Here is a 12,052-nt window from a genome sequence, read left to right as displayed (position 1 = left end):
ACTTTATAATTTATATAAAAATACCTTGTAAGAAATACAATGTTAATTTTATTACTGAAAATGAAAATCTTCTCCATTCTAAAAAAAATAAAAAGCTTCTAATGAAATTAGCTGTTAAGGTTAGAACTTATTCTGAAATCTGATTTTCATGTAAATTCAGATTTATTAGAAAGCATCAGAGAAGAGACTGTCAGTTTACTGTTACAAAAGAATGGAAATCTTATTTAACATAAAATTAACTTTCTTTAACTAAAAAACATAATAAATTATATTTATTCTAAGCCCACTTGAAAAGACTATAATTCTATAGTATGTAAAAGAAATGAAATTTAATACACAAGAACCAAAGTAAATTTGACCTTGAGTCTATCCAACCTGAATTTAAAAGTCACCTCAGGAACAGGTTTGAGGGCTTGAGCACTAGTGAATGAAAACCTGAGCTTTGGGAGGCTATCAAGAATAACATTCAAGAAGAAAGCAAGGACAGAGGTGGATGAAAAGACTGAGATGGATGTCAGTAGAGGCCCTGAATATAGCACTGGAGTGCTGAGAAGTGAAAGCAAATGGAAGGAATTAGGAAGTTAAGGAGCTAAACAGAAGACTTCAAAGGGCAGCTGAAGAAGACAAAGAAAAATACTATAAGGAAATGTGCAAAGAGCTGGAGTCACTAAACCAAAAGGGCCAGGCTGCTTGGCATATATAAAGCTGAAAGAACTGAAGAACAAATTCCATCCTGAAGTTGCAATATTTAGTGATGCCATGGGCAGAATATTGAACATTAAAAGAAGAGGAAAGGTGTATACAGAGTACAGAGTACCAAAAAGAATTGGCAGACATGGAAGAATTTAAAGAAACAACATGCCATCAAGAGCCTGTGTGATGAAAGAAGAAGTTCAAGCTGCTCTGAAGGAATTGCCAAAAAAAACCCAAAAAAACAAAAAAAAAACAAGACCCCAGGAATTGACAGAATACCAACTGACATATTTCAAAATACTGATGCTGCCCTAGATATGCTCACTGAGAAATCTGGAGGACAATTACTTGGCCAATTGACTGGAAGAAATCCATATTTGTTCCCATACCAATAAAAGGTGTCCCAAGAGAGTGTGAAAATTACCAAGCAATATACTGATCTTACATGCAAGCAAAATCCTGCTGAAGATTATCCAAAAAATGAATGGAATAGTACATCGACAGAGAACTACCAGAAATATAGGCCAGGTTTAGAAGAGGCTGTGGTACTAAAGATATTACTGACAATGTCAGATGGGTTTCTGCTGAAATTAAAGAGTACCAAAGGAATGCCTATCAGTGTTCCATTGACTAAGCAAAGGTATTTGACTGTGTGGATCACAACAAATTGTGGCTAACTTTGAGAAGAATGGGGATCCCGAACACTTGATTTTGCTCATGCAAAACATTTACGTGGACCTGGAAGCAGTCCTCAGAATAGAGCAAGGAAAGGCTGCATGTTTCAAAATCAGGAAAGGAGTGCACCAGTCAGGGATGCATCCTATTTCCAGATCTTTTCAATCTATATGCGGAACAGATCTTTTGAGAGGCTGGACTTGAGGAGGGAGGTGACATCAGGATTGGAGGAAGACTCATCAACAACCTGTGTGATGCAGATGACACACCTTGCTCACAGAAACTAAAGAGGACTTGAGCATTCGCTGCAGAAGGTCAAGTACTGCAGTCTTCAGTAAGAAGTGAAGATCAACATCAAGATGACAAAGATTCTCACCACTGGGCCAAGTGGCAGCACCATGATAGATGGATAAGAAATTGAGGTTGTTAATAATTTCAGTTGGTTTAGCTCCACAATCATAATCTTTGGCACAAGCAGTCAAGAAATTAAAAGACAAATTGCTCTGGAGAAGGCTGCTGTGAGGGACCTCTCAAAAAGTACTGAAGAGCAACAATGTCAGTCTGGAACTAAGATATGCCTGATTTAAACCATGGTCTGCGCAATTACTTGCTATGCATCAGAGCTGTATAATGACTAAGGATGAATGAAGAATGGATGCCTTTGAGTTGTAGTGCTGGAGAAGAGTCTTGAACATACCACAGACTGCTAAGAGAACAAACATGCTTATCCTGGAGAGGTAAAACCAGGCTGCTCCTTGGAGGCAAGAATTTTGAAGTTCCATCTCACATATTTTAGTTATGTGGCCAGGAGAGACCAATCCCTGGAGAAGGACATAATGCTTGGAAGAGTGGAGGGTCAGCATAAGAGAGAAAAACCTCAGATGAGATAGACTGACACAGTAACTGGGATAAGGCGGGTAGGTAGCTGTGGTTCAGAGCTATTATACATAGGGTTGCTATAAGTTAGTTGCAGAGGACTCAATGGCATATAACAAAAACAATTCTTTAATCAATTCATAAAATTTTCATTACATTAAAATTCTGATAAGGACTGAAATACGCTTAAAACTTCCTTTGGGGGCTTCTTGTTGTTAAATGCTGTTGAACTCTTGACCTAACCTATGCCATCTTTACCACCTTTGCCACTGCTGATTCCACTGCTGCAGGCACTGTATCAATCGATCTCATTAAGAATTTTCCTCTCCTTTGATGATTCTCTACCTTTCCAAGCACAATGTCCCTTTGCAAGGAATAGCTTCTGACAAGATGTCCAAACTATGTAAGATGAAGCTTCACCATTTTGTCTCTGAGAAACATACTATTTGCACTTTCTCTAAGACATATCTATTTGCTCTTTTGAAAGCCCATGGGATATTCAGCACTCTTCTCCAACACCACAACTTAAATGCATCAATTCTTCTCTCCTGTTATCCTTATTGATTGTCCAGATGTCCATTGTCTTAGATGCATAGCAGGTGACTGGAAAGACTGTGACTTGAATCAGGCACCCTGTAGCCTTTAAACTGACATCACTGCTCTTCAGGCCATTGGGAGGGTCCCTGATAGCAGAATTTCCCAATGTAATAGGTCTTTGTTCTATTTCTTCCTGATACAGGCCATGGTCTTTGCGATCACTTGTTACGCAATGAAGAGTTGGACAATGCCTTGGGAGGATATAAGGAGAATTGATGCCTTTGAGCTGTGGTGCTCGGGAAGAGTACTGAATATTCCATGGGATGCTAAGAAAACAGATTCATCCTGGAGAGGGTTAAATCGGGTTATTCCTTGGAGGTAAGGATTCTGAGGCTTCATCTGACATACTTTGGACATGTTGTAAGGGGAGACTGGTCCTGGAGAGGGACATCATGCTTGGGAGGGTGGAGGGACAGCACAGAAGGAGAAGAGCCTCTATGTGGTGGACTGATTCAGTGACTGGGATAATAGGGATGGGTGTGTCAGAGGTGGTGTGATTGGCACAGGACAGAGCAGAGTGTAGGGCTGTTGTCGCAGGTGACTTGACAGCACATAACAACAACAATAGGTCTTTGATTTCTTGATCTCTGGTGCCAAGCAGCTTTGGTATGTATACTTTATACTAACTAGAGATTTGGGAAAAAAATACCAATTTATCAAAATTTCATATTTTGAAATGAACATACATATTTGAGATGATCACTACAAGAGACAGATGGAAAGAAATTAATTTTTTACAGTTGTTATTGCTGTGTACCACAGAGTCAGAACTGACCCTCTGGTGTATTTTCAGAGGCAATTAATCACATGGAAGGAGACTGTCCATCCTTCTCCCACCACCAGAATAACAAAGATTATTTTTACTTTATCTCAATACCTGAGAGAGATTTAAAATTGAAATGGGAACACAATAGTAGCAATTATATTTGAAAGTAACTTTGTTAACAAGTGAGATTGTACTTACTAAAAATAAACTTTCCAGTATTAAAAAGAAAATTGGACATAAGCACCCAATAAACTATCATTGCTCCAATGAGAGAAACCAAGGAGAAAAGAAGACTGGACCACTGCCCAAAGGAGCCAAAATAGTATCTGCAGACATCTGGATATTCCCAGGTGGTGGTATCCAAAGAAGCTATAAAAGTAAAAGGGAAATAACAAAATCAGATGCTGATCATGTATTTCATATTCATGATTCGTGTTCTCCAAATTAATGAAAAATATTTAGCAAGAGATTACAATCATTCCACTATCAGACATTAGAAAAGCATCAAGTAATAATAATAATTATTATTAAATATTGCAGGATGAACACATAAAAAGGGAAAGCAATAAAATAGAACAGATAAAGGGAAAGATTACTGTACTGTAAAAATTTATTAATTGATAAAAGCAATTGATAAACTAAGGTTAGACAAGTTCATCAATAAGGAATAGAAAACATTATTTAATATTTGGCACAGAGAAAAATTTTCAAATAATTAAGAATTACAAAAGTAAAAAAACAAAAAAAAATAATTATAAAAGTGAGTAATAGAAAACAACATCAAAGTAGATTCTGAAAGGTTTTCTTTTTTGATGAGCTAAAGAAATTTCACATTATGAAAGATAGACACACATACACTTATAATACAAAATCATTCAAATAATGAAAAGAAATTTACAAGAAATAACATAAAGGGCTAATGTCTACACCATGTAAAAAACTTTGCAAATGGTAAGGGCACCAAGGAACTTGTAAGCAAATGAGAAGGGAATACAAATAAGTTCTATAATTAAGAGAACACAAAAATGGTAAATAAATACTTAAGGGAAAAAAATGCTGAACAGTAACACAGGCACCTGTACTTTTTTAGGCATTAAACAAAACAGGGCAGTCAAATAAAAAGAATAAGAGAATATCACAAAATAGTGACAAGATTCAGGGAAATGCTGTCATTTATTCACAGCAGTATCACTTTAAATTAGTACAACTCTTTTAATAAGTGGCTTCATTTTTCTTCTTACATGTTGAATTCTAATTATTCTAAAGAATACAGAGGTATGCATAAAATTTTCAGAGTGTTCTTTAGAATGGCAAAAAGGGCAATGCTTAAAGAAGTACAACAGAATTAGTGTGCAATTGTACATAGCATAAAACATTAAGAAGATACAACTGTTTACTGTAGAAACATGGACTTTACTAAAGATATTTGATAGAAACCAAAACTGTACTAGTCAATAAAGCATCAACAAACTGCAGTATAATAGACAAAAAAGTAATATAATAACTTTTTAAAAAGCCAAATCTAAATGACTAGAATTGATATAAAAACATAGAGAAACAAAATTACTGCTTTGATACAGATAAATAACTTTTTGTTTCATATTTGAATATCTTTTATATTCTTAATAATATTCTTTATATTCCTTTCCCCCCCCCACATCAGATGGGTAATGTGCTGACATAGAACAAGGTTTATGGGAGGCACATAGCATACAAAAACATTAACACCCAATAATTATGCTCAGGAACTGGAAAAGAATCTATTATTTATAGTCTTAATAAGGAATTAAGAGTATAGCTATTTTAAACTATAAAAGACAGTTTTAATTGTCATCAAGTGATAATCTGTCAGTGTCTGTTCTTGTATGGGACTTCCTGGGTAGCAAAGACAGTTAAGAGCTCAGTGGCTAACCAAAACTGTTGGAGGTTCAAGTTCACCAAAGCACCTCAGTAAAAAGTGTCCTCCTTCAGAATCATCAGCCATTGAAAACCCTATGCAGCAGAGAAGTACTCCTCTGACACACGTGGGGGTGTCATTAGTTAAAAATGACACACTGTGAAAAAGTGTTTGGTTCTTTTAGGATGCACTTCTCTGAACTTCTTGGAACTAACATTTGATGACACTATCAACTGATATTCTGTCAGCTCTTTGGCACAATAGGGTAGCTGTCACATGACAGAAAGCAGTGATTAAGCCTAAGAAATTGAGGACATTAAGAATATGATAATTTACAGATAAAAAAGGTTAAGGAAAATATTTATATCAGATTCTTTTAAAGATTTTTCTAGTTTCACATTGAGTGATATATATTAACAGTGAAGCATTTGTGTATTCTCCTAGTATTTTAAGTCCTATCATGAAACTACAATATTTAATTCCATTAATTTTTACAGATACTTGGGTGTCCAGAATCAAAGGGAAAAAACCACAGAAAATGAAAGATATTTTATTTCAATGAATATACTTTTAGCCTATAAATGTCTAATAAATATCAAGCTCTGATGAATAGAGAATAGTGTCCACTGACACACACAGACCAGAAAAGGTGCTGAGTGAATATTAGATAATTATCTCATATAATTTTATGAATCATATATGCAGAGAAACAAATATTTTGACAAAACTTTCATACAGCTTGAAGAAAGGCCTTCATGGTCTGGTTTTAGAAGTTAGTCTGAAGACAGATCCTACCTTGCAGGCATGTAGGTTTTTTTTAAAAGTCCTGCTTAGTTATTTGTCTAGATATTTTTGAAATTTTGATAATTCAGAACTCTAATAGAATCCTACACCCCCCACCCCAAAGCTTCTATATTTCTGTGCAGGTTAAAAAAATCTCCTCAATTTCTAGGTTATAAAATAACTTCTTAAATTTTCTTCCAAGCTTTTGAAAGTTGTGGGGTTTTTTTTACATTTGTCTTTAATCTATCTAAAATGCATTTTTGTACAAGATGTCAAATGCTATTGACATTAGTGACAATCAAGCTGACTCTGACCCTGTACTTCACTAAGATTTCAAGGCTATAATCTTTTGGAAGCAAATAACCAGGCTTTACTTCTGAGGCATCTAAGTGCATTTGCACTACTAACTTTTTGGCTAGTAGACCAATACTTAATCATTTGTGCCATCAAAGGATTCTGATAGAGAGGTTTTTCACAGCTACAGTGTTTTATTTATTGTACTCTTAGGTTTTGTATTAGGGTTATGCTGACTGTGTAAAATGAACCAGTGAAAGTTCATCTTTTTTACTTTGTGTGTGTGTGTGTGTGTGTGTGTGTGTTTACTGTCAAATCAGATCTGACTGGTACAGGAGGAGACTATCCATCCTTCTCCAGCAGAGCATCTGGTGGATTTGAATCCTATACCTCTGGGATTGCAGTTCAGCTTCTTGACACTAGGCCACCAGAGCTCCCTGAAAGTTCATCTTTTAAAATGGCATAAAATAGTTGAAATAACATTGGAGGTACCTGCTGGTTAGCAGTTATGGAGAGAATGGAGCTGAAGCTATATTCTCCTTTAAAAAGAGACTTCAAATTAGTCAGACACTCACTGCTGTTAAGTAGGAGCCAACTCCTAGGTGACCCTCCAGTGGGCTTTGGAGGCTTTAAGTGGCATGAGAGGAGACTGTCCATCTTTCTCTCACAGAGTGGCTGGTGGATGTGAATCACTCAGAGGCAAGGTCTTTTGGCCAGTAGCACAGTTCTCAATGGACTATGCCACAGAGTGTTCTTCAAATTAGACAAAAGCAGGCCCAAGAGAAAACTTTCTACATATGTTTAAAGAGATCGTCAAGGTTTTGCTTGAGAGATTAAAGGTTAAAAATAACCTTTAAAAATAAATGAAAATCCCTTTCCGTTTGGAACTAGAATAAAACTTTTCTTGAGACTTTTTTAACAAAATTCTTTCAATGGTTAAGACTATTGTTACTATTGTTGTTAAATCTCTCATGCCATCCTCCATCAGATCCTCAGAGGCAGTTAATCTCACAGGAGGAGACTGCCCAACCTGCAGGGCAGCTGGTGGATGTGAACCACATACCCTTGAGTTGCCAGTGCAACTCCTTACCACTGGACCACCAGAGCTCTCCAGTGATTAAGACTAGATCTGGTTAAAGAGGGAAATCGCTTAGTAAAGAAAAAAAAAAAAAAAGAGAAAAATCTGGTCTGTTGATTCATACTTGGTCAGATTCTATCAAATAATGCACATCTATTAAGATTCTAAATTTCTCAAAACAACCTAAAATAGACACTTTGCTGGCACAGAATCTAGGGATGAGTGACAGTAACTAATGTGTTAGTATAACTTTAATAATATGCTACAAAGAACACCTTCCTTCCTTTTCTTGAACATTTTTTAAATTTTAATTTCGATTTACAGGAGATTCCAATATATAGGTCTTTCAGTATATATAAGCCAATATACGCCACTATTAGCTAATAAGAATCAAAGAATTCTCAATTTTGTCACAGGCCTTATTTTTAAGATGGAGCTTTTTAATTATTCTTATGAGGAACTGCACACTGAAGTGAATTTAATCTGTAAAGAATTCCCAGTCTTATTAAAGGCAGCTACTGATGTATTGACTTCTGAATTCAGTGGAGGGCTGTGAATTAAAGCAGTAATCTATGCATAAAGTAATTAGGTAGGAACACATTTCAGGAATATATGAGTTCATAATCTAGGTCAGAGGGAAATACTTGATATACCACATCACTAAAATATTTTCACTGTGTAAAATTCTTACATATCATACTCCGTGATTTCACTAATCTGTAGCAGCAATAAAGGGTCAAAAGGCCCATCAGCAGAATGACAGACAGCCCAGTAGTAAATCCAGCCTGGATAAATAAAAAAAACAGAGTAACATAGAATAACATGCATAAATTCATAAACAACCGTATTATGTTACCCTAAGCAATCATAATAAAACCCTCCCGGGGAGATAATGAAAAATGGGACAACCATCTACTCTAAATTTTTTTATAGATTTATGAAAACTTCTATTGCAAAACATATAAAGAAAAAAGATCAGGTGATAGTAGTGCTAAAATAAAATCCTATTACCTGTTTTATGCCCCAAGGAATACTTAGTATTGATGTTCCCATCATGGTATTCCAAATGATAAAACTGAAAGCACAAAGTAGCAGCAGTAAAAATACGGAGTTTGACTTATCATTAAGTCAAACATATCAGTTAAACATATCATTAAGACAATGAAAATTGGTAATTTCATTCATAGATAAATTTTACTCACATGGTTACTAAACTTGTGTTTTTACCATGGCCTTCAGTGTGACGCTGTAGTTTATAAGCAGAACCCAGTGGACTATATACATAGCACTCTTCAGGAGCTGGAACTACGTGATCTGGGGCAATCTGGTAAAAAGAAAGATAAAGAAATGTGTTACAAAGTGAGAATCAGTAATGTGCAAAACAGTGTATTTTCTACACTATACAGCAGAATATTTGACTCGATATATTTCTAAATACTACGAACAAATAAACTGTATTTGGAGCTATGATTAATGAATATATATTTTTTTCTCAAACAGAATATTTATAAGGGTTAAAAATTTATCAATGACTAATACAGCTTTCCACCTAAAGTTAGAATTAATTTCTTGAATAATGCTACAGTCAAATTACTTTTTCCAAAATGAAAGCCAGCAAAAAATTGAAGCTGTACATAATTAAAAGAAGACACAGATCTTAAATGAAGGGAATTTCAGGAACCAAGTGGATGAGTTAAGCTAAGTGGTAGGTGAGAAAATCAGAATATAAAGAACTGAGACTTTAACAGAAGGTGAAGAAAGCAGTAGTAGGTATAGATTACTCGTGTAAATGTTTTAGCAGCAGGGGAAAAAAAACCCCAAACCACCAACAACACAACAACCCGTGTGATAAAGCAGTCACTTAAGAAAAAGACAAAAGCAAGGATTTTTCCAAGATGGATAAGATTTAAGCATATAAGCAAAAGAAAAGGAATCAACCAGCAGGAAGATGTTGAAAAAGAAAAGTATATAATTGTTATATAAACAGTTTATACCAATGCATTTCTATACCTATCTTATCTGGCTCCTTTATGTTGGAGGGATAAAAAAGTTTCCTGTTTTAACTTGGCCCAATTCTCTGAGAATATCCCTTAGAAATACTTTACATATAGTAGCTAAAGGCACAGTAATTGACTTCAATAATCTTTTATTTAGAGCCTTGTAAGTAAATCTAAGGGACCTTTGGTGGCCTAGTGGCAAGAAGGTGTGCTGCAATCCTAAAGGCATGCAGTTGAAGGCCACCAGCTGCTCTGTGGGAGAAGGACCGGCAATCTCCTCCTGTGCAATTAACTGCCTCTGAAAACCTGCGGGAGGGTCAGCTATGGGTTAGTTCCGACTCAGTGATATACAACAACAACAATGTAAATCCACCAGAGATCTCTGGTTGCCTAGTGGTAAGAGCAGTGCTGCCAACCTAAAGGCACATGGTTTGTTCGAATCCTTAGTTGCTCCATGGAAGAAGGATGGGCAATCTCCTTCCGTGAGATTTACTGCTACTGAAAACTCACTTGAAGGATCAGTTATGGGTCAGATAAAAAGAAACTCCATGGCACCTAACACTAATGATAATGTAAATCTACAACCTGGTGGTAAGCTTAGCATTCAAGAGACAATAAAATATCCACCCTCTGACTTCAAGAAGGTTCCATTCTAGTTGGAAGACACATGGTGATACAGTAAATTAAGTGTGAGGCTGCTTATTACAAGGTTGCTTGTTTGAGCTCATTAGTAATTTTGCAGGAGAATGATGTGACAGACCGTCTCCATAAACATTTACAGCCTTGGAGACTGTTGGGAGCAGTTCTCCTCTGTCCTGTGGTCATCAGGAGTCAGAATCAGGTTGGTGGCAGTGATGGGTGGTGGTGGGATATAACTGGAGATTCTGCATGGTGCAAGTAGTTAATGTGCTTTGCTAGTAACTGAAAGATTAGGGCTTTGAATCCTCTCATATCTGCCGCTGAAGAAAAACTGTGGTGCTCTCCTTCTGGAATCAGCCTTCAGTGTTAGTTAACAAAAGGGGTTCAACCTGGAAGTAAAATGCTGATGTAACTTCTAGGCAACAATACTGGTCCTGTCAGTATCTGAAATTTGCTTTCAAGAGTAAAGCCAAGAGATTTGACCTAGACCAAGAGATATTACTGAAAAAACACTTGAAGGGGAAAAAAAAAGTCAAATTTTTACTGAGTAAGAATTACTCCATCCAGAAAGTTTTGGAAGTTCCATCTTTGCCTGAGAAAAATGTTAATACTTTCATGATTATTTTAAGGATCCAATGAGACTTCTATGTTCTATCTTTGGCCCGCAGTAAACATTTTTTTTTCCACAGTAAACGTTTTTTTAAAAAAATATTTTTAATTTATTCTTTTTTGTTGTGTACTGTTAGATTGGATCTAACTGGTACAAGAGGAGATTGCCCCTCCTTCTCCAGCAGAGCATTTGGTAGATTCAAACTGCATACCTCTGAGATTTCAGCGCAGCTTCTTGCCACTAAGCCACCAGAGCTCTCTATGAATTATAATATTGGATGATAGTGTTAGTAAACAGTGTTGGATATACAATGGACTGCCAAAACAACAACAACAACAACAACAACAAAACCAAAAAACAACAACCCCCAGACCCCCAAATCTCTTGCCTTGGAAGCAATGATGGTTAAATGTCATACACTTTGGGTATGTTGTCAGGATGCTGTAATTCTTGGAAAAAAAATATAATTATAGGAAATAGAGAGTCAGTGAGAGAAACACCAATAAGAAGGTGGAGTGATATCTTCAACAAATGGTACTGGCAAAAATCGACTGCTACTTCCAGAAAGCTCAAGCAGAATCCACACCTCTCACCAAACACAAAAACCAACTCAAAGTGGATAAAAAAGATACATGAGTAAAATCCAAAACCATAAAGATCATAAAAGACAAAATGGGAATAACCTTAGAAGGCCTCGCCTCTGGTATAAAGAGGTTGACAAATACTGCCAGAAATGAATGACCAGAAGAAGGTAAAATTGATGACTGGGACCTTCTAAATTCCTGTGTGCATCAAAACTTTTTTCCAACAGGGTGAATAGAAAACCTATTGACTGAGAAAAAAAGAAATCTGGCAATACCATCTCAGACAAAAGTCTCATAACAAAAATTAAAGGAATACTAGAAGTCTTTACAAAAAAAAAGACATAAGCTAATTACAAATGGGCAAAAGACATGGAAATATATTTCACAGGGGAAGATATTCAGATGATTGACACATGAAAAAAAAATGCTCAAAATCACTGGCAATAAGAGAGATGCAAATAAAAAACACAATTTGATACCATCTCACTCCAGTAGTGGTGACAAAGTTTAACAGGACAGCAAGCAGTACATTTTGGAATGGGTGAGGAGAGACAAGAACTACA

The 12,052-nt window shown here is 36.0% G+C and overlaps 1 protein-coding gene across 1 annotated transcript in view; it reads right to left on the bottom strand.

Moving 5' to 3' along the window:
* Nucleotides 1-12,052, bottom strand: part of SLC38A9 (solute carrier family 38, member 9) — a 103,240-nt gene that overhangs the window by 67,240 nt on the left and 23,948 nt on the right. The window contains exons 3-6 of the mRNA XM_006889558.1: nt 8,862-8,983; nt 8,671-8,734; nt 8,351-8,444; nt 3,806-3,976 (exon numbers count right to left, since the gene is read on the bottom strand). Coding sequence (XP_006889620.1) covers nt 3,806-3,976; nt 8,351-8,444; nt 8,671-8,734; nt 8,862-8,983 — 451 coding nt within the window. The remainder of the gene's footprint in view (nt 1-3,805; nt 3,977-8,350; nt 8,445-8,670; nt 8,735-8,861; nt 8,984-12,052) is intronic.

This window comes from Elephantulus edwardii, unplaced genomic scaffold (assembly GCF_000299155.1).
Source record: "Elephantulus edwardii isolate Elephantulus edwardi_28Jun2011 unplaced genomic scaffold, EleEdw1.0 scaffold00079, whole genome shotgun sequence".
In the NCBI taxonomy this organism is placed as follows: Eukaryota; Metazoa; Chordata; class Mammalia; order Macroscelidea; family Macroscelididae; genus Elephantulus; species Elephantulus edwardii.
The sequence above is the reverse complement of the archived record's forward strand: the minus strand, read 5'-3'. Positions and strand labels throughout refer to the sequence as shown.